Source organism: Numenius arquata, chromosome 1, assembly GCF_964106895.1.
Source record: "Numenius arquata chromosome 1, bNumArq3.hap1.1, whole genome shotgun sequence".
Taxonomy (NCBI): Eukaryota; Metazoa; Chordata; class Aves; order Charadriiformes; family Scolopacidae; genus Numenius; species Numenius arquata.
The window spans coordinates 70,878,277-70,905,014 of record NC_133576.1 but is presented as its reverse complement, the minus strand read 5'-3'; the positions used below and the strand labels follow the sequence as shown (position 1 = coordinate 70,905,014).

The following is a 26,738-nucleotide window of genomic DNA, read 5'->3' as shown; positions in this document are numbered from 1 at the left end:
ATTTCACCAACCTCGTGGCTTCTGTCTGATGCCACTTTCAGCACAAACCATTCCAGGCTCTACTAGACCCTGTCTGCGTCACCAGCCACAACGTATAACCGTGATTAGGAAGGAAAGGACGTTACCCAAGTTTGACAAGGTTGTTTGGTGGCGTAGGTTAACGAGGCGTGACCACATGACTCTACATGACTTCTAAAGGAAAAATGGGTGTTTGAGACCATCCCAAAAAGGCTGGCAGCTGGTGAAAACCAGTGATCCATTCCAGAAGCTGGAAGAAGGTACAGATGCCTTGTATGAAAAAACAGGTAAGGCTTTAAACAGGTTGCCCAGGGAAGTTGTGGATGCCCCATCCCTGGAGGTGTTCAAGGCCAGGCTGGATGGGGCTTTGAGCAACCTGGTCTCGTGGGAGGTGTCCCTGCCCATGGCAGGGGGGTTGGAACTCGGTGATCTTTAAGGTCCCTTCCAACTCTAACCGTTCTGTGATTCTATGATTTAAGAAGAGGTATGTAACAAATAATTCTAATTAATGGAAAAGAAAACAATAAAATGATCGTGTTTATTCAGTACCTTCACCTCCTACGTCAACGCATTTTTCTCCAGTATGTTTTTTTTTTTGTTGACACGCTACCGACCCTTTTACCGTTTCTCGTCCCCCTCGAAACGAGCTCCCCGCGGGGCGGGGCCGCCGCCGGAGGGGGCGGGGCGAGTGGAATCCCCGCCCCCTCACTCCAACAGCCCCCTCCCTCCGCCGGGGCGGGGCTGCGCATGCGCGGTCGGCCGATCGGGGCGGGGCGGCCCGGCCTCCCCCTCGCCATTAGCCGCGGCGGCGGGCAGGCTCCGCCCGGGGCGGGCAGCGGGGCGGCGGTGGCGGAGTGTGGGGGGGGTGCGCTTTACCTGCGCGGCGCGGGGCAGAGCTGAGGCGCGGCGGCGGCGGTAGAGCGGCCTCCTCCTGCTCCCGCTCCTGCAGTCGACGGGCCGCGTGGTGGTGGTGGTGGTGGCGGTGGCGGCGGCGGGGCCATGGTGCGTCGCGCCCGGCTGGCGCTGGTGGCGGCGGCGCTTGTGGCGCTGGGGTGGCCGGTGGGCGAGGGGGCGCGGGCCCTGGAGTGGTACACGGCGTGGGTGAGCACGGCCTACGTGGAGCCCCTCAGCAACCGCACGGTGCGGGGCAACACGGAGAGCGGCCGCTACGGCGACAGCTCGCCCAAGGAGAGCGCCCAGGGCCTGGTGGGCATCCCCCGCGGCGCCTCCCCCCGCCACATGGAAGGCTGCGCCGCCGACACCGACTACGACGTGCCGCTGCCGCCCGGCGGCCGCGGGCCCTCGCCCGAGGGCGACCCCCCGCCCTGGATCGCCCTGGTGGCCCGCGGCGGCTGCACCTTCAAGGACAAGGTCACCAACGCGGCGCGGAAGCGGGCGGCCGCCGTGGTCATCTACAACGAGGCCCGCTTCGGCAACAGCACCGTCTCCATGTCCCACCTGGGTGGGTGAGCGGGGACGGGGGTTTGGGGAGCGGGGCGGGGGGTGGCTTTGTCTGGCGCCGGTCTGCCTCGGTGGGGCGGGAGCGCGGCGAGGGATGGGGATGGCGGGGGTGGGGGGAAGCAGAAATCACCGTAAAAATGGTGCGAGGAGCCGGGTTTTTGTTTCCTCTTCCTCGCAAACCCCGCTGGGTGAACGCCGGGACCGGCTTCTGCCTTCCAAGTTACATCCCGGTTGTCGGTGAAGAAGATGCGGTGAAGCCATGGGGACGGGCAGCCGTGTAACAGACTGCGGTCAGAGGCTTTTTTTTTTTTTTGGGGGGGGGGGGAAGACACGCGGCACGCGGGGTTTATGGTTTCATTTAGAGCCACCTTCTTGCTTTGTACCCCCCCCGGCACAATGGCTCCGGCGTTGACAGGTGGGCTGCTTTCCGCAGGCTGTGGGGAAACGTGCCAGGTATCCCGAAGATGCCTTCTGGTGCCTGTGAAAGCACAACCGCAGCTGTTTGAAGATAGCTTTCGGTACAGGCTTTATTGTTACAGCTTCATCGTCCTCTCTTGCGCAGGTCTGTAAAGGCTGGGAGAGAGGTATAAGCATCAGGTAATTCTCTAACGCTTTTGAATGCGGTAGGAGAGCTGAAGCCTGGAGAAGGATGTCGACTTGGCTTGTCTGAGCATGCCGATGGTCTGTAGCCAGCAGAAGGGATCTGTGATTTTGGCCGAGATAAGAACAGAGATGTTCTGCTGCTGGGGTTCTGCTTGGGCTGTGACACTGAAGTTTTGCTGGGTTATTATGAGCATAACAGTATCAAATGCTTAAATCAAAGGGAGAAAAACACTCAAAACTCTGCTATAAAATCTGTTTGTATTTGTAGACTTCTGAGGAACTGGAAGGTCTTCACAGGAGGATACAAAGGCAAAGCAAACTAAGTAAAAAATGCTGCAAATGTGTGTTTCACATGGTCTTGGTACAATGAGTTTGTTAATGCCCAGGCTGTCATTCTTGGTCATGGGAAAGGGTAATATCAGGGACTTGGTTAAAGTAGAACTGTAACGTGTTTCTAAAGAAAACAAACTTTCTTTAATATAGTGAGCTGAAAATCTCAGTTAGGGAGCTGTTGCTTCATAGTACATATCATATATCGGGTGGAAAATAAGTCTCTCTTCTTGGAATACCAAGTGACACCAACCTGGAGGTTGGAAGTGTGATTACTGTTCATATTAGCCTGCTGCCTGCTTGGGTAGATAAGCCTGGCCCATCTCTTGTGTTCTTAATCCACTGTGAAAGTGGAGGTGGGATGCTAGGTAAGATGTACCTTTGATTTTGATCCCATGTGACAATTAAGGTACTGTACTTTGGGTAATAATTCTTTCCTCTTTACCAACTGTCAGGGTTTTTTTTTCTTGCTGTCACTCTGCATTGGCCAAGCAGTACAAAAATTTTTTTTTTTCCTCCCTGTGGGAGTTTTGCCACATTCCTCTCCATGCCCCCTCATAGCCTTTCATAAACATTATTTGTTCTTTTGTGGAATCTCTTCCTCCTTTTATCATCTTGCTTATTTTATCAAATTTTTATGATTTTTTTCCTCTTCTCTGCTGTCATCACTGTGCTGCAGAAGACCTTCTTGGGCTTATGCTCAGGTTTGGACTTGCTCGTATAGTTACATCTATCAGTGGTATAAAGAGAAGTGCTGCCTGACTGCTGGTTTGCTTTTTTTCTTCTTAAACTGGCAGAATGTTTTTGCTAAAAGGTCTATGTAAAGAGTATGATTTAGAATAGTATATATACAAGAATCTATTTGTACTTTTTTATACTAACTTCGTAAATGCAGGTGGGACCTCAGGGTGATTTGGATGGGGCAGGATTATAATAATAATATGTCACAATATAATCACTAGCTCTGCTGGAGTCACGGATCTTTGTTTCATGGTCAGAACTTTCAAACATGTAAATACTTAAATTTTTCAGTGCACTTTGGGAATATAGGGAAGAATTAGTGTTTTATATCTTGGATTTTTTGAGTGGGGGGCGTCTGTGGAAGAGAGGCAAGGAAGAACGTGGAAGGTAAAGCTGTATTTTACAGAATCCAAGTTTGCCATTCCTGTGAAGGGATTTGTGAACTGACACATGAGGAAACAAACCCTGCTTCTGGGAGGAGTGCTGAGAATAAATTCTCTGGGAAATCTGCAGTGCTGTGACTAAGGAGTGGAGTTACATACATAAGGAACATCCACTTAATGGATTTGCAATTAGTGGCACTGAAAATGATGTGAGAGAGAACAATGGTTATGGCTGATAGAGGTGCAGCCTGAATTAACATGAGGGCGATAAATGGGTAACTTTTCTGATCTCAAAGTTTCATCTTTTCATTATCCTTCTGAAAAACCTGGCTTTTGAATTTTCTGGTGTGTGTGTGCATGCGCTATTGTTGTCAGGTTTTTTGGTGTTTTTAGATGTATTCCAATTTAAGTAAAAAGAGAGATTCTTGATTAGGCAAAGAAGTGATTTGCTTTAGCTGGTGTCAAAGCATTTGATAAAGGACAAATATTCCAAATACTTTGCAATTTAGTTATTTTTCATGGATACCTTGTGAGCTTCATGAATGCTCACAAGTGAGTAGGGATTGTAATTAAAATTTTGCATCAGGAGAGTTGAGAGTTTGAATATGTAGCCTTGCAATCCTGTTCCTCTTTCCAAAAAAAGGTTCTTCAAACATGAATCTACTGATGTGTCTCATGGTTTTCAGGCCTTTGCTCTCTGTCCGAATTACGTTGTTCAAAATGCTGGATGACTTCCCTTCCTGAGGGAAGTAATAGTGAAACGACTTCACATGTGGCTGAGGAGGTTTTTTCCAGTGGAAGACACTCATTTTACCCGAATGACTCAAGGAGTTGTACTTCGGTTGTTCAGTCTGAATAGTATAAACTCAAATGAAAGTTTTACAGGTATATAGACTTTGCAGGCAGTCTTAACGCTGTTCATTTTTGATGGTGGTGGTGAACTTAATATAATACACAGACTTCAAATTCCTTTCCAAAACCAAAATAAGTGTTACATGTAAATATTAGCTGGGAGTGGGTTGGAAAGAAGTCTGGAGAATCTGGAGAGACAAGGTGTGGAGTATTGTGGAGAGCAAACTAAGGAGAGTTAGAGCCTTAGTGCTGGTTGAGAGATTAGGGGGAGGCACGGGTATATTGCAGTGCGAAGAAAAAAGGGTCTTCTGTTTCTGTACTTCACGCTGGGCATCCAGCCGTCTCTGAATGCCCTCTCAAGCTAGGATTTGGTGATCCTGTTAAGAACGTACGTTTGATACTTTGAAGACTATGGAATAAAATATGATTGTGCTTGACACATGGGGGCAAGGGAGGAAGGAGAACTGGCTACAATAGTTTGAGATGGGTCTGGAGGGGAGCTTTGGTGCATGGCTTGTGGATTTAAGGGAAATCTTGGGACTTGAGTGTATGACTCTGGCTGTGTAAAGAGAATGGTCTTCGGTTTGATGCGGCTTTGCCAAAATAAACCTAACTAATTCTTTTCTTCATTATAATGTTTTTTTTGTGTTTTGTTTTGTTGTTTTTTTTTTTTTTTTTAATGCAGCTATATTGAACAAAACAGATATGAATGACTTTGTACTCATGATTCTGTAAGCTCTTTGCCAGCTCTAACACAGCAGAATTAGGGTTATTTTGGCACGTAGTTCAACTCTTAGGAGCACTGCTTAGGATTCTCAAGTAGTGCATAACTTCTGTATTGCTTTCTACTGAAAGCTTCTGGTACTGTACTACTGAAAGGATGGAACTGAAATCAGTGGCTTGCTTAAGCCAGACAGTGACTGTCTGAGTATGATGTATGACTGACTGTATGATGTTGAGCTGCTGTGTTGTTCTGAATAAGCAGAAGTAACTTCAAAATGCTTATACCTATTTTATATGTAAGAGTGCATACATGTGCTTGACTACTTGACTCTTCTGGATACTCATCCTCCTTCTTGAGGCAGGTAAAAACACAACATGCGCCAGGGATTTGGGGAGATGAGGTTGGGGTTGATGGTTGAGACAAAGCTTGTTGTCAGCTTTTTAGTGTACTGTTTATGCATTTGGTAAAGATCAGAGGCATTTGTTTGGACCAGGAGCTAATGAGAACATTCAGCATTAATTGTGGCAATATTAGTAGGGTACCTATACTAATACAGATCTAAGGACTGACCTCAAACATTGAGTAGCAAGGTACTCAAACTCTGGGAGCTTTCTGGTGTTTCTCATGAGGACAAAATCTAGAGTATGTCTGCAATTGGTTTCTGGATGGTCTTTGTTATCTGTAAGGCATGAATGGGAATAAATGTGATAGGTTGGGATGCCTGGAATGAAGGTCTGTATCTGTGCTAGTTTTTCCTTATCAGGAAAGTGTTGATTCCTTTTGCAAGAGAAGACTAGCAATACTAGCAGTAAAACTGACCTTGGCATGCTGGCAGGAAACATACTGTCATCTTCAGAGTTCCAGATTTGCCCTCCTTTCCAGGTATCCTAAGGATCTGCCAGCTCTCACTGCTTTATTTGGATGATAGTGTTAAAAAAAAAAAAGGCATATACCAGATTTCAAATCTACCTGATTTCCACTGAAGCGTCACCCAAACCTAGAAAACAAGTTTACTCTAGCAGAGTAAACATGTGGTTATTTATTGCAAAATTAGGAAGCTAGAGAAAAGTAAAGCCAACAAAATGTGCTCTCAGTAGATACGTGTATGTGACACTTGGAGTTCTTTTATAAGTGTGATTTGAGGTCTCTGAGTTGTGTTGCAGTTGAAGAAGCTGATGGAGTGACTCAACAGCATTTCAGTCTCTGAATAATGTGTTTCAGGACAGAAGTCTAAAATTAGTGAGGAATGAGTTAAAGCCCTTAGTCTTACAGGCTGCTCAGGGCAACTGTTTCTGAGACTGCTCTTAGTCTTTTTGTAATAGTGGATTGCAATTATTATTTTTTTTTAATTCCTCTCCTTCTGTCTAGTGACCTTCAAGGCCATTGTGTTTGGCTACATGTATTTTTAATGGCAGGTTCATCACCAAGTCTTTAAAACTGTTAAAATGCTTTTAATGGTCATTTATTTAAAAATGTATGGCATGCTTGTGTTAGTTCTAAAACTAGAAGGTGTCACAGTGTCTAGCAGCCATTACACAAAAAATCCTGATTTCCATTTCAAGGAAATAACTGGCTGATAGTTGGACGTGCTAGTGATAAAACAGAGAAAGGCATTACTGATTGTTTTGGGGTTTTCAAATACTTCTTTGTTAGAAATCCTGCAGAGAACTAGATAGCAGGATTAAACTGGCTCAGACTTCGGGATTGAGGAGGAAACCTTTATTGATTGAAAAATCCAGGCTGCCTCTAATCTTGAAACTTTCTTTTCTTCCCCAAGCCTGAATGAAACCACAGAAATCTTTCCAGCTCTCCTCTACTGTTCATTAGACATCCTTAGGCACCCCTCCTGTTATTTGTAACTGTTATGGTTGATAAAGGACATAGGACCTAATCTCCTGGTTCAGGTATGTAGATAACAGTTCTCAGCAATGTGAGATAAGTTTCTACCTTCGTATGTTCTCTTCTTCTTAACTCCCTGGGCGGCTGTGCAGGGTCAGAAAGGAAGGAGACTCTCTTCTCTATGAGATTTCTGAGTCTCTCTGGTAATGCTTTTATGCTGGTTCAGAGAGGAGAAAGATATTAACCAATTTTTAGTATGCTTCGACTTGTGGTATCATGTGGATGTGCATGTTGTTGGTGAGTAGAACTAATTAGCGGAGCCTGGTAGCTTGTGGATTTGTCCTGTTGGTCTTCAGTTTTGCTGCTTTGTGTCTCCTAATGCACCCACCAGGCAAGGCAACACGTGCTGGGAGCTGCTGGTGAGCCAAGTGGGGTGCCTGTGGGCAGGCACGAGTTGGGCTTTTCCCCAGTAGCATCTTTTTCTTTGTGTATCTACACCATCCTCAAAACTTCCAGAAAGGAAGCCCTGTTAGGAAAATACACTCTCTTGGTGGGCTGAATCTGGCAGGCAGGTATAATGGTGCTTACAGTAGGTGACCCGGAAGTGGGATGGTTGTGTAAGGTGAAGCTGAAAAAGGGTAAGTGGCACCGAGATAAGAGAGTGATTCAACTAGTAACTGAAACCTTTAGAGTTTCATCCACAGCAGGCCGTCTGCACCTTACAGAGGGAGGAGCTGTGATGTACAGAAATGAAGATTCTGCAAATGCCCCTTGGTGTGGTAATGGAGTGACCAGGTTGATGAGGCGTCACAGACAGAACCATTCTCAACTAAAGGAGTTTGTTTTAAATATTTCATGCAAATAACTCTTAGTAGGCAGGTGGATGAGTCCAGAATGCTGCTTTGAGTTTTGAAAATCCCTACTTGATGAAATGTTATGACTTAGGCAACCATTTCTTTTGCCACAGCTTCTCAGTAGTGAATCTAGCATAGCTGGGAGGGAAAAAGGCTTTAAGTCTTCAGTGGGAGGTCTTGTTGCAGGTAGGTAATTTTGTGAATCTAAAAAGGTGGCTGTGACATTACAGTTTTAGCTTTCTGGCTAGGAAAACCCCTCTCTCCTTTCTTCTTCCTCCGCTTTCTTTCTGACTCAAGCTTGGTTTCACTTCTTGTCTTTTTCACTTTTTTTCTTTCTCTTTCTTCACTTTTTGTGATAGCCAAGTAAGCTATAAAGCAATGACTTACCAAGGGTGTATAGTAGTGTTGGTATGCACAAAGTAAGAACTATTCCAATTAAAATACCGTAGACCAATAAAAGGTGTTGATTTTAACAAGTACATTTGTTTGTAATTTATTTTGTAATACTTGGAAGTTTCTGAGAAAATACTGGAGACAAAATGGAGTAAAACTGTAGTCATGGAGGATCTTTGGTTTCTGCTAGTTGTTCTTGACAGTACCTTATAATTTTTGGTGACAATATGGTTCCTAAAGGTTTTGGGGTTGGTTTTTTTTTTTTTTGTAATTAGGTGCTTTTTCATATGGATTGAGTGCTTTCAGTTCTAATATAATAGAAAAATCCTTTGCTTCCATGTTCCCAAAAGAGTCCCAAAGTATTTTTTGATAAATCCTTGTTGTGAAGTGTCATTACGTTTTGAATATTTAGTATTGAAGAATCTTTAGGTATTTAAGTGTTTAATATAATTTAATATTAAATATCTGAATATTTTTTCTTTTTTGTTCCCTTATCCAGTGTAACTTTGTTCCCATATCCATAGTGTAACTGTACTATGGATTCAGATTCAAACTTAATTGAATGTGTCTCTCTTCACATGATATTCACATACTGTCTCTAGCTGCAGCTAAATACCCACAGTAACAAATAAAAGACCAGCTGTTCCTTATTTACATGTTAGAACTTAAGTAACTTCAAGATGAGACGTGTATAACTTGCTTGTTTTTTGGTGTTGGGTTTTTTTTTTTGTATGGTATCCACATCCCACCACACTGTGTGGAATAAGCAATATAGGGCCTTGAACAGTAAAGGTCCATCTGTTGAAGTTTGAGAGTTTCATAAAGTAAGTAAAGGGTTCTTTATTAATAAACTTCATATCAAGTCTGCTGTGCCTGAAAAAAACTGAGGTTTCCCTATAACTTTGCTCACTGATCTTCACTGAAGAGGCCCAAATTACAATTGAGTCAGAATGCCTAAATTTTTACTGTGATGACTGACTTTTTTTTTTCTTTTTCCCCCCTTCCAACAGGAACAGGAAATACAGTGGTGATAATGGTTGGCTATCCAAAAGGAATAGAGATATTGGAGCCAGTACGAAGAGGGATTCCAGTAAAAATGACTATTGTTGTTGGCACACGACATGTGCAGGAATATATTAGTGGTCAGTCGGTTGTGTTTGTGGCCATCGCCTTCATCACCATGATGATTATATCGCTTGCTTGGCTCATATTTTACTATATACAACGTTTCCTCTATACAGGGTCACAGTTTGGAAACCAGGTAATTGGAGATGATGATGATGCTTTAGAGTATTTGCCATCTTCTAATGTCAAATTGGTTGCCTAACCTTGCTTGTTTATTGAAGCACTCTTGAAGATCTGCACCTTCTTGCTGCTTTACTCTGTGAATGTTACCTGGTAATGGTTAGTGAGGCTAATGAGCAGTGTGCTAATTGGCATCATGAGTTTGGCTAGTTGTAATTATTAGATACCTGTATGAAGTTGTGGGGAAATATATTTAGCCACTTGTCAACAACTGAGTAAAGGCAGCTTCTTGTGTGATTTGTCACCTAACTTCATTCCTTTTGACACTAAAAATTATTTTCATTCTTTAGTAATTTTTGTTCTCGAAGTCCTAATTTCCCTAACCAGATTTTTTTTTCTAATGGAGAGGGACCATGGTAACTTTTTTTCTCAAGACCCACAAGTAATTAGGGCTAAAATTTTGGTTCTAAAGCTTTATGAAAACTGCTTTTGCTACTTGTAATCCTACTACTCCACTGTAGAGGACCAAATGGCAGCAGACTAGAAGGAGCATGTGTGGTGAGATTCAGCTTTTTTGGACTATCTGAAGTGCTGAGAGTGGTGGGAGTACTGGGAAGATCAGGAAGGAATAACTTTGCTCCTTAATTTGCCCCTTCCAAATTCCTCTTCTTCTTTGATAGCTTAAAAAAAAAAAAAAGCTTTACTTTTTTCCCCTGAGGGGAAAATAATTCATAGAATTTCATAGAATAATTTTGGTTGGAAGGGACATCTGGAGGCTATCTAGTTCAAACCCCCACACTCAAGAGAGCTGTTGAGAACCTAGTCCAGCTGAGATTTTAAAAAATATCTTGGGATGGCACTTCCCTGTGCTTTTCAGCTCTTGCAAATAGGTTAGGTTTCTTTTGTGGTGTTGTGGTTTCACCCCAGCTGGCAGCTAACCACTGTGCAGCTGCTCTCTCACTGGTGGGATGGGGAAGAGAATTGGAAGAGTAAAAGTGAGAAAACCGGTGGCTTGAGATAAAGCCAGTTTAATAGGTAAAACAATAGCCATGCCCACAAGCAAAGCAAAACAAGGAATTCATTCCCTGCTTCCCATGGGCAGGCAGGTGTTAAGCCATCTCCAGGAAAGTAGGGCTTCTGCTTGTACAACAGTTACTTGAGAAGACAAACGCCATCCTTCCGAAGGCCCCCCCCACCTTTATATACTGAGCATGATGTCTATGGCATGGAATATCCCTTTGGTTTGTTGGGGTCAGCTGTCCAGGCTGTGTCCCCTCCATCTTCTTGTGGACCCCCAGCCTGCTTGCAGGTGGGGTGAGGAGCAGAAAAGGCCTTGATGCTGTGTAAGCACTGCCCAGCAATGAGGAAAACATCCCTGCATTATCAACACTGTTTCCAGCACAAATCCAAGATGTAGCCCCAGACTAGCTACTATGAAGAAAGTTAGCTCTACCCCAGCCAGCCAACACCAGCACACACGGTCATCAGCAGCTCTACCACAGTTTTCTACTAAAAATGAAACAGAAAGTTGCACTTGTTTTTCTTTGCAATCAGTTCTCTGGTTTGGTTTTTTTTTATGCTTAGTTCAGAAGAAAAAAAAAAAAAATGTTTCAAATGACTGCTTATCATGTGGACTTCCCCTGCCTTCTGTTTGAACATGTAGATTCTAGGTTTGGCAGAGGAAGGAGGGGAATTTTTGTTTGCCTTCGGGAGTCTGAGCTCTGATTAGGATTTACAGGACTTTCCTAGGAAAGTACTTAATTTCTCTTTTCAGTAACTGAGGGTAACGCATGGGACTTTTGTATCAGTTAAACTTGCTGGCCTACTTGAAATGTTGGTTCCCTAGAGTACTTTTTTACTAAGCTTTAAAGTCTTAGAACTTACATTCTGAGAATGCTTTCAAGAAAACAAACTTTCTGAGAAGGATTTCTAGAAAAAGAGTGTGTTTTTTGTGTTAACGGTTGTTTGAAGAATGTTGCTTCTTCCTGTTGGCTTTAGGATAAATTGTGCTAAGGGATGTTCAGATGCTTTCTAAGTAGTTTAAAGAGCATTTTTTAGGTTGAATGTGATGTTTCCCAGAAGTATGTAGCACAAACTCTTAACAGATTTTGCCATTGGGCTCGTCATCTAAGTGCTTCCTAAATAAAATTGAGTAGTGTTAGATAAGGTTATACGCCTTTCACTAATTCTCCTTCTTTTAAAATGGCCATTGAAAACAAGTTTATAAAACTATGCGAAGTTTGAAAATGTTGTGAATATCTTGGTCAAGAAATATAATCAGATGTCCAGCATTCCAAGAATTTTGGAAACAAAAAGCCCCTTTTCTAACCCAGATGTTATTTTGCTTGGCTTATTGACTCTAGTATAATTAAAACTTGAGAGTTTAAGTATGTCATGCTTTAAAGCAAGTTACTGTGTAGTCGCTAAGTGAAGGTGAAGGTGGGTATCATAGGACTTTAACATCAGTTGAGTCGTAAGTCTTTGGAAGACCTCCTTGCTGTTGAAGATCAAAGGGCTGTGCAGGCAACTTTGAGCAGATCAGAAGGTGCAATAGACTGCTGCTGCTACTGGTTGTCTGTCCGTTTCTGAGAGAGCTTTCAAACTAATTATTTTTAACACCAAAATAAAAAAATCCCTATTTTCAATACTCTAGTTTGTAAAATGATATAAGTAATTGTAATTATCATTACAGGGAAAAGCTGCCATTATGGTTTTTGATTCCTTTATGATATTTCGGCAGTGAGGGCTGCTACTGGGCAGATCAACATCTGTTAATTGGGAGTGTTTAGTTTCTCAGTTTCCAGCTAGCACTTTGTCTTGGAATACAGCACTGCCTTCTTCTCTTGCCTCCTCTCTAAGCATAATTAGGACTGTTACTGTATAGAAGTCCAGTATGGTGTCTCATGTCTGTTAAGCCTTTCTTGTCATCTCCTTTGCATAATGTGTCCTTTCAGTGCAAAGCTTTGTATAACGCGTGAGACAGTGCCTAACTGAGGGGAGGCATTAATAGCTACAAGCAGCCTTTTGACCTGGTGGCCAGCTGTAGGCTGCTGGGCAGGATTCCACCTTCTCTCAAGCTTGTGCAAAACGTTGGGTGTGCTTGCTCATGGCCTTGCCTAACAAGAAGGTCTGGTTGTATGGCTGCTGTTTCAGCTCTGATGCCTCTAAAGCTTAAATTAGAGACAATTTTCCTGTGCGGGATGGCCCTTAATGCAGGCAGTTACGGTTCAAGGCTATGTATGTCAGCTTGGGCCATGTAGTTCTGCACTGGTTTAGTTCGTTGTAAGAGCAGTACTCTTCTAGATAATGTTTGCTGCTCTGCCCCGAGAATGCAAAACTTGCAGTTCTTCAACATCTGCTGGCTGGAATTATTTTGTAACCAGATTAGCTAGCCAGAGATGAATCTTTAAATGCATTCAGGAGACTTACCAATCCACAGGAAAAATAGTTTTAAGAGCTACATTTCAAAACTTCAAAATAACTTGTGTACTAATACTTAAAATCTTTATTCAAGGGACATAGGAAAGAAACGAAGAAAGCAATCAGCCAGCTTCAGCTGCATACTGTGAAACGTGGGGAAAAGGTAATTCAGTGGTTCTGGTTATTGCTGTATGATTTAAAAACTGCTGGAATGTCTTTATAGAATTTAAATAGAATTCTTACAATGTAATTGCAGTGTGACTCTTACAATTTTAGGCCCATTTTAGCTGCTTTGCTTAGAAGGCCACATTTAAAATTGAAAAATCAAATTTGAACTACTTATGTAAGGCTGTTTTGCTGCGAATAATACCTGGTTGTACAGAATGTTGCAGGAGACTACACAGCTGATACTGTAAAGATGAGGAAACACTAATACCTTATCAGCACTTGAAAACATCAACAAGTGGATTGCAAAATACTTCCTAGGACCTATTGATTGCACAGTTCTTACGGCTGATGTAATGTTTTTTTTTCTTAAAAGAACATCCATCTTTTTATTGATCAGAAGGCCTTAGAAATCCAAAAAGCTTTGAAAAATGAACCACTTGTTTCATCTTTTGACATACAATACATTAAGGAGTTATGTAGACTTATTTGAAGCATAAATTTTTTAGAAGTACATTTCTATGTATTAAAATAAAGTATTCTAAAAATTAAAACAGCTTTCAAAAAGTTAGCTTTGACAGCATATGGCCTAAACTCATAGCTGCATTAAATAACTGAGGTAGAAAAAGGCAAGATTTTGAAAGAAAATATTATTTTGGTTGGAGTTTCAGGCAGCTCTGATCCTAGGTGCTAAATAAGTTCATGACTAGACTTCTGCTGTTACATAGACGTTTTTCTCACCCTTATTTGTATTATTTGATTAGTTTTTACTTAAGGACTCATTTGCTTAGAGATGAATAACAAGGATTTGTTTTCTAATCCATGACAAACTGAGGTGAGAAAGGACCTTTATGTGTAAGAACTTTAAAAGCTGTGGTTCAACAGAAGCTGTTCAGCTTGGGTCACATGCTACAGAGAATGTCCTTCATTAGTAAATCAGTTTTGAAATGGAAAAAAACCTCAGCTGTCTTTGAACTTGTCTCTTTTCCTCCTATGCATTCAACATGTTTAAGTAGCATTTTAGGAGTATTTGTTAATTTTAATTATATTCTAAATTCCATCAAAAAGTAATCTATTTCAAGCTGTGAACAGAAGGATGTTCATACAATGGTGAGATCAGAGATCAAGAAAGATGGAATTGAACCAAAACTTGTACAAAGCAGTATTGAAGCATAACATCAGCACAGGAAGAAACGAATGTAAAAGGTCATGATGAAACCTATGGTGAGAACCACAAGGAAGCTGTTAACTGCTTTAAAGTTGATGTTCAGTAAACCTCTAAAAAGGATTTGTATTATGAGATTTTTGCAGTGTAGCAGGTAGTTCCTTTCCATCAATATAGCCTTGACTAAAATAAATAAAAAGGGGGAAGTTAACTAAGTTGTTATGCAGTATGCTGAACTATGAATGGCATGTTAGTTAAGCAAAGTAGAATGAGATTAGATTAAAATCTCTCTATTAGAATAGAGGTTTTCTGCTTGGTAAATAATATCTTCTAATTTGATTTGAATCAGCCCACTATCAGCAAATTTATATAATTTAATGATGCAGAGGAACTCTCCTGAACTAATGTAAATTTATCTGGAAATACAGTCCCATCTACTCTGTTAATGTGTTTTTTTCTTTAAATATTTCAGCCATTATGACTAAAAGTATATTTCTTTTATTGTTACACAATCCAGTCTTTCATTATCACTTCACTTGGGTTTGAGGTATTTAACTAAAAATAGGTCAATATTTTAAAAGTGTATTTGTTATCATGTAGATCTTTCCTGAGAAGCTTATGGGATTATTGTAAAATGGACACTCATTTGAGTATGTGCTACATATGGTATGCTTGGACTTTGCTTCTTGTACAGAATAAACAATGTTTGTTACAGAATAAATACTTGTCTTAACTTTGCTTATGTTAAAAAAAAAAGTCTTAATTTGATTTACTTGGGAATTTAAGGCATTAATTACATAAACTGATAGCATGGAAAGGAGGGAAAAACTTGTCTTGAACTTGAAAGCTTGCTTGCAGTACTAATTCATTTGAATGTTTGTGGTAATGAAATTGAAGTGCTTCAGTAAGCAGTAAACACAAAATACTTATTTTGTGGGGGATCAAAGGGAAGAACTTGGCCTACTCTCTGTTCTTCTAATGCTTATGTTTTACACAACTCAATTAACATTGAATTATTTCTCTTGTATCTGGAGATATCTATCATATTTGCACTGTAACTATAAGCATGGCTTCAAGAAAGCAGTAATACCTGTCAGGAAAGATATTTAACCCTTAAAAAATACCAAATTGAGGTGGGGAAATAACTGTGTTGTGACTGTCTCTCTGGTGTGAGCTTGGAGAGAAGTTTTAAGAACCATCCCAAATTGCATACATCAGTTCTCTTCTAGCTACCAAGGGGTATCTGCTAGGATGTGGTAGGAAAAAAAAAAAAGTGGGGAAGAAGAGGTTTGCAGTATTCAACCCAAAGAATCTCATCCTGCTTAAGCACTTGCAAGTCCTTGGGACCATCAGTTAAGAACTAGATAGTGAGCTTTCATCTAAGCTGACATCTTTTAAAATTTCTTTGTTTTATAGTTACTTTAAACTGAAATTTTACTGTGCTCCCATAAGCAAAGCCAATGGTTGAGATTTGACAAATGAATTAAGGTACTGTGTATGCTTATTTAAATTAGAAAATCTGAGTTTGGCTGCTTGGTCAAATCACCTCAATAGAATTTTGAAATAAATGAGGAAATGGTTTTTATTTGCTAAATCTTTTTATACATTTTAAATTCTGTGAAGCTAGCTATTACACAAAGCTTGTTCTGAAATGAAATATGGATGTAATGCATTTAAATATGTTGTTGTCTTTAGGGTTTAGATGTTGAAGTGGAAAACTGTGCTGTGTGCATTGAGAACTATAAACTGAAAGACACTGTCCGAATTCTGCCATGCAAGTAAGTTGCCATAATTATTCTTTCCTCTTTAGCACCTTTTCCCTAAGAAATATGTGATGACCTGTCTGGAAACTCTTCTGAAATTCTGTTGGCAGAGCTGAAGCTGTGCCATTTGTATCCCCTGTTACATGTTGAAAGGTATTGGGTGATGGGGTAGCACTTCATATCTGTGCAGGGAAAAGGAGCCATTGGGAGAAGTGTAGGAGTAAAGTAGAGCTTTCTTAGTATTAAGTTAGAACTGTACGCTGTTGAAATAGTAGCTCTGTGGTGTCCTTGTGGTTAGTGACATCTGTTATTGCAGAAAGCTAGCATGAAAGAAGGTGCTTCCAGAACTGTCTGTCCTAGTAAATTAAGCAGTACCTCATCGTCAAGGTTATAAAGGATTTGGTTTATTTTTTAATGTAGTAATTTGCACATCGTTTGAAGGAAAGGTGTGTGGCTTTCATGATAAGTTCTAAAGGGCATTTCTTTTCTTTAGGCACATCTTCCATAGAACGTGCATTGACCCTTGGCTTTTGGACCACCGAACTTGTCCAATGTGTAAACTAGATGTTATCAAAGCTTTGGGATACTGGGTATGTTGCACACTTACTTTAATCTTCCAGGTAGAAATACAGTGCAGGAGGCAAGACTTCAAGTATCTGCTCAGAATGAGAACAGTTGTTACTTGATGAGACTGAAGAAGCTGGGCAAAAATGCAAGGGTAATTGAGTGAGAACCAGAAAAATAAGGGAGTTTTCTGGGTAAGAGCTTAAAGAGTGTATAGAGCAGCTTATGAATCCTCTGTGTACTCTTCTGTGATAACCAATTTTTTCTGTTTCCAGCTGATGATAGTAAGGAAGCAGAGGTGTGGCGATTTGCCCAAGCTACAAAAATATAACTTAATTCAGTAGATATAGAGTATATGTTTGATCTTGTTGAGAACTGCGACTCAAAGGAAGAAATTAGGATTTTTTAACTCTAGTATTTGTGTACTTCCACATATGCTCAGTGTTTTATCCCTGTAAGTAAGCCAGTACTTAGAACCTTCCTAAAGACATTCAGCAGAAATTGGTTAAGTAGAGAAAATGATGTGCTCTCATTTCTTTCTGACAGCACCAGAAAAGAGAGATGAAGACACATGCGGTAGGTTACTTGGTCACTGTTGATAAATAGTCTTGAGTTCCACTAAAATGCCATAGGCATGAATGTTCTTCTCTTCTCTTCTACTGATGTACAGAGATCTTCAGAAAATAGGGGTGTTTCTTGGTTTCAGGGGCCTTCCTTTCATAGACTAGGTCTGCATTTTGACTGGCGTTCCTCTTATTTCATTGCAGAGACTTAGCAGATCTATGGAATATTTTTGAGTTGACTTGTTTTGTCAAAGGTGACAGTACTCTTGTGCTGTAATATATATACCAGTTTGTGGCATTTCTGTGTATTAAGTCAGACTTTACCCAGGAGTTGCAAGCTTTTTGTCATGTGAAATAGCTATCATTACTGTAACAGTCTTATGTTAGCAGCTTATTTCTTGCTCACTTTCAATTCTTGGAGTTGATGTAACCTTTTCCATAAAACACAAGTTACATCCTTTTGTATGCAGTCTGAAAACTGAAATGCTAGAACCTTCAGAAGACTTCTATTCCCTGACTTCATGCTGTTGCAGAGGATACTGATACAAGGCCTAGCAAAAAGGAGTAATGAATATCTCTTCTGCTTGTTAGGCAAAATGAATGTTGGAAAGCAGGTTGAATGGGATTATATTAAGCACAGAAGCCCAGTTCTTTTTTCTAATGGGATGGAGGAAATCTATCTTGCTTATGCATCAATCATTCGAGTCCCGCTGAAGCTAGTAATGTCAGAAATCATTCAGGGTTTTTTTTTTTTCTAGCTTAGTTTTCAGCCTGATCCAGGTTGCCCAGTCTAGTTTGTAGAGTGATTATGTGAATTTTGTACTGATTTGAGGGGGAAAACGTGTGAAGAGCAAGGCAGCTTCTTTCAGTAGTGTGCTTGCTGAGTGATGTAACTGCAGTCAAGAATGTGCAGCCTTATTACACAAATCTGCTAAACCTTCTGCAAAGAGGCTGAAGGCTCAATTCACTTTTACGGAAAACAAATACTTCAGATGCTTCATTATTTTTCCAGGCTCAGAGTAGAAAGAAGGCACCAAGTTATATTACCTGGCTTTTGTTTTGTAAAGAGTTTTTCAGTGGTCTAGTTCTGCACTATGCTATTTCTTACCAGAAAAGCTACTGCAATTCAGCATGTCTGACTGATTTAGTAGAGCTTTGTTGAATCTTGTAGTTTCAGTGCTTATTTAACTGCCTAAGTTTTGGAAACCAAAATCACTAATGTCCTCTGCCCACACGTGTAGAGATTAATATCACATGTCTTGACTTTTGTTCAATTGTAGCAGTTCTATAGCTTATTAATATTCAGTACATTTTAAAATATGCTGCTTTGGTGCTAAAGAAAGATTCAGCCTAGAATTTCTGAAATCTTAAGGTGGGCCTTCGCTAATTGTTTGAGGAGGGGAAAAATACTCATTATGAAGCCCACAGAATAGCTACTTGTACCGCAGTATACTTGCTTATGTATAAATAATGTCAGTATATCAATGGCATTGGCTTAGTGAAGGTAGTCTGTTTAATTTTAGGAAAAGAATTGTGCATGTAGGACTCTAACTTTCAGAATGGATCAGAAATAGCTCATGCTATACAATAGGTGACATAAATTCCTTTGCCTGTGCTGCAGGTGGTGTGTTCCTGCGAAGTGACAAGCCAGCATATTTGCATTTTTGGAACAGACTTAAAGTTAGGCTGGAGATAGAGGAGGAGGAGGGAAGTTTGTTCTCATGTCAAATGTTTGCTTACCCCAGCAAAAAGCTTGCCCAACTACTATCATGGAAAACAGAGGCTTCCGCAAACTCGTAAAGGATCAATAGGTTTGCTCAGTGAAGGCTTTAAATGTGCTGAGCCTGCTCCTAACCCAGCCTGCAGCAATGCTGTTGCCACAGTGTTGAAATGTTCCATCCAAAGGCTGGCTGCATTGACTCCTGTTGCTGCTCTTGGCTTTGGGGTGGCTTTCAAAAAGTGGCTTTTCTTTTGCTTGGCTTTGTTTCTTTGAAGTCAGACAATAACATTGGAAGTAGACACTGCTCAACACTGTACCTATGAGTGTGTAGATAATAGGCAAAAAAAAAGTCTTTTTTTTCCAATAAGGTGAGGTTACAAAGTGGTAACACGGAGGAATGTTGATGTCTCATGGTAGACAAAAGTGTCAATTAAATATATTTCATTTTGAAGGGGGACCCTGAAGATGTACTTGAAGTTCCAATCCCTGAATCAATAAGTGGCAGTGTTTCAGTTGGAAGTCTGAGTATTGCTTTACAAGATGATGACAGAAATGAAGTAAGCGAGTTGTCAGCTTCTTCCACTAATGAATCTGTATTGCAATGTACTAGTTTAAAAGAGGACGCAGGTGAAACCACAGCATTACTTGGTGAGTAATAATTCAGTTTATCACTTGACAATTCTTAATGCCGCTCATGGTATTAGAAGAAGCCATTCTTTAAGTGATGTTAGTAGTGTTAGTATTGCACTGCAGACCAGACTGAGTGGTGTCACTTAATACTGATGTTCAGAAAATACAAGCAGGTAGATTTCGAGGGAATCCTATTGAGCTGGAGAAGGTTGGTCTTGAAAGGAGGAAAAAAAAAAAAAGACATAAACGGTGTTTTAGGAGGATTATTTACACAGAGAATCTTGAGATCCTTAAGTATATATGAATTTTGTTGCTAGAGTTCAGATTAATGTAAGATAAAATAACTTAAAATGGTAAATCAACAAACAATTTTTTTCTTCTAATTCCTGGCTTCTAGATGTGGATGTCAGTAATAACCGTCATGGAGAACATCTATCTAATGGAAATTCCCACTGAACTGCTTCATGGAAGATATCTTGAATAGACTGTTGAAGAACTATTATTTTTTATTTAATTAGTATGGACTTTTGTCTAGTTAATGGAAAAAAATAACAATGTAAATTATTTTACCTTTCAAACTTTTCTAGCTGGTGTTCCAAAAGGGCTAATAACTAAGAATTTTGTACACAGGAGGATTTTATAAAATCTCCTCTGGATGTCTCATCCTAGAAAAAAGATGCAATAACCCTTTTTCTGTAAGCATTGTTACAATGTCATTGTGTTCCAGAGGGCTGTAACAAAGATGAAGACTAGGCAGTGAAAACAATGTAGAATGTCTAACGGATAAATATTTTGGATGCACTATTTATGTTCAGTATGTACACATGGAGAACACTTACAAGACTACAACTATTAAAAGGTTCTGAAAGTTCTGTTCTGTTGTAACTGGAGATGGATATTCTTAGAAAAGACATAACCTAACCTTGAAGGAATCCAATAACTTCATGGATAAGTTGCATATCCTTTTTTGTGTTGGAAAAAATTGCTAGTTGCAACTTTCCTTACACATAACAAATACTAATTTGATCTTGTAATGTGTTCTACTCGGAGTGGATGCTGAGAGAAATGGAGGCTTTCTCCATCTTGCTCGCTTTTATACTGAATTTGGCAGTAATAGGTTGTGCTAGGTGGTCTTCACGTGCTGAGCATGTAGACTTATTTAGATATATGCACACTGGTAACCTCTTTCAATCTTCAGCTCAGTAGAACAGAGGTAAAGGGCTAATTATGGCTAAAATATATTTATTAGTCTATTTATAAGAATTTACTTAATTCCTTCTTACTCCTGCTCCCATCCTGTCCCACTTCGTTATGTACAAATTGAAGATGTTTCTTAGGATCTACAAAGTTTGAATTTTTTTTTTGGTTTGTTGGTTTTTGCTTTTCCTTTGTATAGAGATGCTGGAATTCTTCTCTTGGATATTCCACACTAGGAGTTTTGACTGGGTTTGCCATTAGCTTTTATTCCTTTCTTTTAGATTAGCAGTATTGTGCCTTATAGTAAAATACTTAAGAAACCTGAAGCATCTGAGAGTAAATATAAACCCTGGCATCTCCCATTATGACCTCTTATCCAAATATTTATATACTGTAAGTGGTATAAGGAATTGCTAAACTGTTTTGTAAAGAAATATGTATATTTAAAACACTACTTATTAGGAGTGTTAAGTGAATTGTTTAGAATTTTAGCATTGTCATGTTAGAAATAATATGCTACATTCCTCAATTTTCTTTTGTAAAGCTGTTACTACAGATTGCTTAAAACAGTGTCTTTTACTAGACATTTGTTTCAGAGTGCATTTTGTTTTTAAAATGTATATTTGGAATGTTTTTAAGAAAATATGCAATTCTTTTTCTAACTTATATTGAGCTTCAATAGAAGCAATAACTTTTTAATTTTAGAATGAATGTTCCAGAAATGACAGAGGTTTCAGCTGGGGAAATATAATCTGAACTTCTACTTTGCAGAGCAGATGTTTCACCCTAAATTTCCTTCAAAATATTCCTTTTAATGCCTACTTTAAAGAAAAAATAAATCTGCCTCTTCCCGGTAGGAGTGTAACTTTTAGGTTTACTGGAAAATTGTCAGGTTGTCGTTCTGATGTCACCAGCAGGTGCAAGTTTCTGTGATGCCTTTATCTTACAAGAAGCACATGAGAATGGAATATGACTGACCAATCATCTCCAAAACTGAACCAATAAAGAAACAACCCACAACTAAACCAAACAACGTATAGGGACGTTTATGTCTCCAAAAGAAGCTTATCAACACTTCCAGAACTGCCTTTTAAACTGTCTCTTCAATATTAAAATCTAAGTCTTCTCCCTCTTCCTTAACACAAAACTGAACATTGATGTAGTAAATGTTGAGAGGGTTTAAATTCTAGCTCAAAGAGGAACCAAAAGGCGTTATCAAGAGAAGTCTTGTCAGTCTGTGGATTGTGTCTTGCTGTTCCTGCAGCGCAATATTCATGCTGGAGGGGAGAAATGTGGTAAGCACTTCAACTTTTGTCTAATACCTATAAAACCAAAAGCTTTTCTTAAGAATCAAAGCTGAGATCTGGCAGAACGCTGGAAGAAAAGCTAAAGAACCTGCAAATTGAAAAGTGAGCTTATAAAATGTGAAGTGTAAGTAATACTACTGACTTGGAAAGATATCCGAGTATGAAGATTCCTGGAGTACGTTTCTAATGCTAGCGCTATACTGGGTTCCTTTCAGCCTTTCACAAGCGTAGTAACAGTTGGTTCAGCTGAATTGGTTTGCAGGGAGTTCATCTTTGATATAGTTAGGTCTCGTAAGGCCAGCTGCGCTGCTGAGGAATGATGACAATAAAAGGCCGAATTGCAGTGCCTCCAGCAAGCAGTTTGCTCTCCTTGGAAGCACGATGACAAAAGTCTCCTGAAGCGAATCATTAGTCTGACCTCAGTCAAAAAGCTGATGTGCATTAGCAAAAAGCAGTAGGTTAAAAAAGTACAGGACAGGAAAGAGACAATCTATGGAGCTTAAAACAATAGCAAGAGAGGATTAGAAACATGAAGCTTGTCACCTACTGTTATAACTCAAATTGATTACTTTTTGAGTAAATGGTTGTAAGCAGCTCTAGGTAAATACAGGTTCTCAGATTTTGCTGATCTGGATCAAACTGGTATTTCTAGTTTCTAGCACTTTAACTACCAAAAGTTTATATGAAGGTCAGAACTAATGAGTCTTTCCCTGCTATGAGTGTGTTTTTTTTTTTTTTTTTTTTTTGCGGGATAGGTGTCTTGTGACTCCTTTCCCTACCACTTGAAGAACCTTTAATCTGCTTCTGCTTAGGCTATGGCCTGCCTGATGTGGGAGCTGATGCTATATGTGTTGTGGGTTCCTCCTAGCCCAACCTTTTTCTATTTCTAGCTGTGTGTTTTTCATAAAATGTGCAGGAACTTGTCTGAGACCTCTGTCTGTCATATTTTGCTGAAATCGGGCAAAGGGTTTCTTACTAGAGGTGTTCATGTGGTAGGATTATACAAAGCTGAAGCATGGTGCCCACATGAAGCGGACAGCCCGTCAATGGAGATGTTGAATAAATCAGTTGGGGAAAATCCCTAACCAGGACTAGGGGGTGTCGTTGTTGTAGAATGAGTTTTGTTAGTATTGTGCTCATTGGCATGGCTTCCTTAGTTCTGGTGTTACTGTTAGGGAGAAAATTTGTGAAGTTCAAGTGATTTTTTTTTTTTTAATTATTATTTTTTTTATTTAAAAAGGAGCTATGCTCATCTCAAGGTGGACTAGTGTTTAAAGTGAGACTGGAGGCCCTCTTTGTTCAGAAAACGTAGTTTATTAATAATAGTCTATGAATGCCAAGTTAGAGCATAAATTTGATAGTAAATAACTTTAAACTAGCTTCAACTTTCAGACTTGATAGCAAGCAACCGTAAACCTTTCAGGTCTAAATGCCTGTTAATAGTGCATTTAATTACCTGCAGTACCAATTTAACTAGAAAATTTGAACTTTCTTTTACTAACTACACTGAATTCTTCTTTGGCTCTAAGCAATGCTTAGGGGAGGTTCTTTGCATGTACCAGGAAAGTTTGATTAGATAGCAGTAACTCCTTCCCCCTGCCCCTCACCCCCCTGGGTATGCGAATGTAGTCCAGTAACCTGTTGCCAGTAATTAGTGCTAGATTCTGGAGGTGTGCCAGAGGAGTTGCAGGATAATTTAACTACAGTGAGAATGCTTTTAATCTATGCCGACTTAATAAATTGGGCACTGGTATATTCCTGCCAAAGCTGGGCTGTTACGCTTTGGGAATTCCGGTCCTATGCCAGGGCGTAACTGGCACAGAGAAACACCATTGTCAAACACCCAAACACTTTGTCAAACATGCAAAGACCTTTTTTTTTTTTTTCTTTTTTTTTAATCACTTGATAAAGTAGTGGTTGTCCTGGTTTTCTGCCCTGCCTGCTAAGCTTTCTCTAAGGCTAGCCAGTAGTAGTTCTGACTAGCAGTGGGAGGGGGGAGCCCAGCAAGTGTGTAGCAATGGTTACCCTGCTTTCTGTGCCCTTGTGGTTCAGCGGGTGTCTGAGGCAGAGGCAGTATCTACACTGGCAGGTTTTGATGAGCTTGACCAGAAGTGAAAAGTGTTGGGCTTGCATTATGATGGCTACAAATAGCACACAACACGTTGGGCTGATTATTTAGCTGCCCCATTAAAGCCAACTTTTCTTGCCTAGACATGCAACTACTGTTAGCAATACCAACTCTACTTTGAAGTATACACCAGTAGGTTAAGAATGGCATTCTGAATTTGTGGAATATTTTTTTGGTTGTTGCCACAATGTGTAATAAAACCATGTCTTTGTTATATGTCAACATCCCAAGTGTTGGTAAAACTGAGAGCTCCTGCTCCACAGAGCCCTTAGCACCCTGAATTGAGCCAGTAATGATGATGTTGTGGCAATGGCTAGGTGGGTATTTTGTCTGCTTTTTGGGGGAGGGAGTTAGTTTTTTGGGTTGGTGGTTTGGGTTGTTTTGGGTTTTTTTGATTGGAGAGGTTGCATGTGTAGTTTTCATGGGTTTGGTTTGAATTGATTTTGAATGCGGTGTTTCTGTGCTGGATGGATGAAGATCCTGAGATCAGTAAGAATGTACGGGCTCTGCAGCTGTACAAGGAGAGGCAGAACTCAGATCTGGTAGAGGAGTCAGCTGGCAATATCTCAATGGGGTTAGACTGAAAGGAGTGGAGCTGTTGGTGTTTGCTGCTGGGTGAATCAAATTGTGTTGGCAGCTTGACAAGAGACCATTCTCTTTGTATGTCTCCCTTCAGCCACCAGGCTGGGTGAGACTTCACACAGTGGCTCAGAGACCAACTGAATAGCTTGCTGTTAGAAGAAGAGATAGAGTGCTCCTCTCTGGTTTTCCTTTTCTGCTCTATTTACTTTCCTCTGTCTTACATTCAGATGAAAAGTATGTGATGAACTAATTCGGTTTAAGTGGCAGAAAATTAAATCTGTCAAAGCTGTGTTTTGACAAACTAGGAAACTGAATATCTTTACTGTGCAATTAACTGAGTTTTAGAGCCAGGCTAAGGGGATGAGGAGTTGGGGTGGAGGAGGGAAGAGCAAGAATCTCCCCTTGGGTAAGCTGAAGAGATGCGGTTTTATAATAGGGCCATGGTGAATTACAATTCCTGAAATTGAAGATAGCAGCAGCAGATATATCTCTATATAGAGAGAGATTGTATATAGATATATTTTAACCAGAATGGCTGTAAAAATTGTTCATGTCTTCCATCCTCAAGACTGATCTTTACTAGATGTGTTCTTTTCTCTCATAGGTGATACGTGAAGATTTGGGAATTGGAATTGTAGATTAAACATGCACAAATCAAGCTGAAGGCTTTTTTTGGTTTTGTTCAGTATGAGTCCTGATCTCTCTCCTCGGATATCCTGCTGTATTGCAAAACTTGATTTGAGAAAGTTTTAAAAGTAGAATGTCTCTATAATTGCATGTGTTTGTGTGAAGAATGCATTGCCTGGAAAATGTCTGCTATGCTTCCATTGGACCTGAAGCTACTTTTCACCATCTAAAACGTGGTAATGATACCGCATTTTTAAATGACCATATCCTCCTTAATTCAGAAGAGCAAAATAATTTGGGTTTCCATCATTCTGTTAGTCTGAAGCTTAAGTCCAAAACTTCAAAGCCAATTACTTTTACTATAAACATAACTGCAGAGAACTATTTGGACTTGCCAGTCTGTCAACAGCTACTCACAGTTGACTGTTGTCTGTGGTAACCTCGTACTAACTTGGTTGCATTGTTTGGATTAAGCACTGGGCTATGTCTTTTCCATTGTGTATGTACAACTGTAAGAATGTCAAGTTATGCATTGTTGTTGTAACTTAATGGCTAGAAGCTCAAATTCCATAATAAATTATACAGACCTATTAAAAAGCAATGTCTGAGAAGCTGGAGGGTTTTGTTTTCTTTGCTGCACTTGCTTAAAGTAGCACAGCACAAAACAAGCTTAACTTTTCTGCATGTTGTAGAGTTTTTCTCCGTATAACCAATACGTGGATATAGTGGATTAACCTTGGTTGGCTGCTAGATGCCCACCCAGTTGCTCTCACTCCCCCTCCTCCATAAGACAGGGGAAGACATTAAGATTAAAAAACTCAGGGGTCAAGATACCATCACAGGCAAAACAGACTTGATGAAGATTAATTTTAATTTATTGCCATTTAAAAATAGAGCAGGATAGTGGGAAACAAGAACAAAACTAAAGCCAACTTTTCTTTCTCTCTCTCCTTTTCTCTCTCTTTCTCTCTCTCTGCTCACATTTACTCCTTCACCCCTGACTCCTCTCCATCTCTCTCCCCTGTGAGCAGGGCGAAAGAGGGTTGGGGTCAGTGTGTAACATTTGGTCTCTGCTGTTCCTTCTTTACACCGTTCTGAGGGGGGTGTGGGGTGATGACCCTCCTGTGGGGTGCAGTTCTAAAAGGAACTGCTCTAATGTGGATCCTCTCCATGGGGTATATGGAGGTATCACAGAGGTGCCCCCAGCCTGGCTGAGGGGCTCACCTGCAGCAGTTCATATGGGCTGGGTCTGGCACAGGGCAGCCTCAGCCTCTCCTCAGAGGCAACCTGGCTACTGCAACCTTGCCCTATAAACCAAACACAGTAGGGAATGTGGGCAAGTTCCCTCATCACAAGCAAATACAGCAAGTTCAGTAACAAGTTTGAGTGTTTTCATCAACATACAGGGCTCTGAAATTAATAGACTGTGCCCATTTCCCAAGTAAAGAAATATATTGCCAGAGC

At 40.4% G+C, this 26,738-nt stretch overlaps 1 protein-coding gene and 1 non-coding gene across 2 annotated transcripts; both read left to right on the top strand.

The window, feature by feature from the left end:
* The first annotated feature begins 1,017 nt into the window (after positions 1 to 1,017).
* On the top strand, positions 1,018 to 25,883 carry RNF149 (ring finger protein 149). Its single transcript, XM_074153797.1, has 9 exons — positions 1,018 to 1,480; positions 9,209 to 9,459; positions 12,958 to 13,026; positions 15,889 to 15,971; positions 16,450 to 16,546; positions 17,067 to 17,096; positions 19,256 to 19,451; positions 19,831 to 21,925; positions 25,252 to 25,883. The coding sequence occupies exons 1-8, from the start codon at positions 1,018 to 1,020 to the stop codon at positions 19,887 to 19,889; spliced, it is 1,248 nt and encodes a 415-aa protein (XP_074009898.1). The 3' UTR covers positions 19,890 to 21,925; positions 25,252 to 25,883.
* On the top strand, positions 22,246 to 22,361 carry LOC141473665 (small nucleolar RNA SNORD89). Its single transcript, XR_012463594.1, has one exon. It is a non-coding gene; the product is annotated as a small nucleolar RNA SNORD89 (small nucleolar RNA).
* Positions 25,884 to 26,738: the final 855 nt, after the last annotated feature.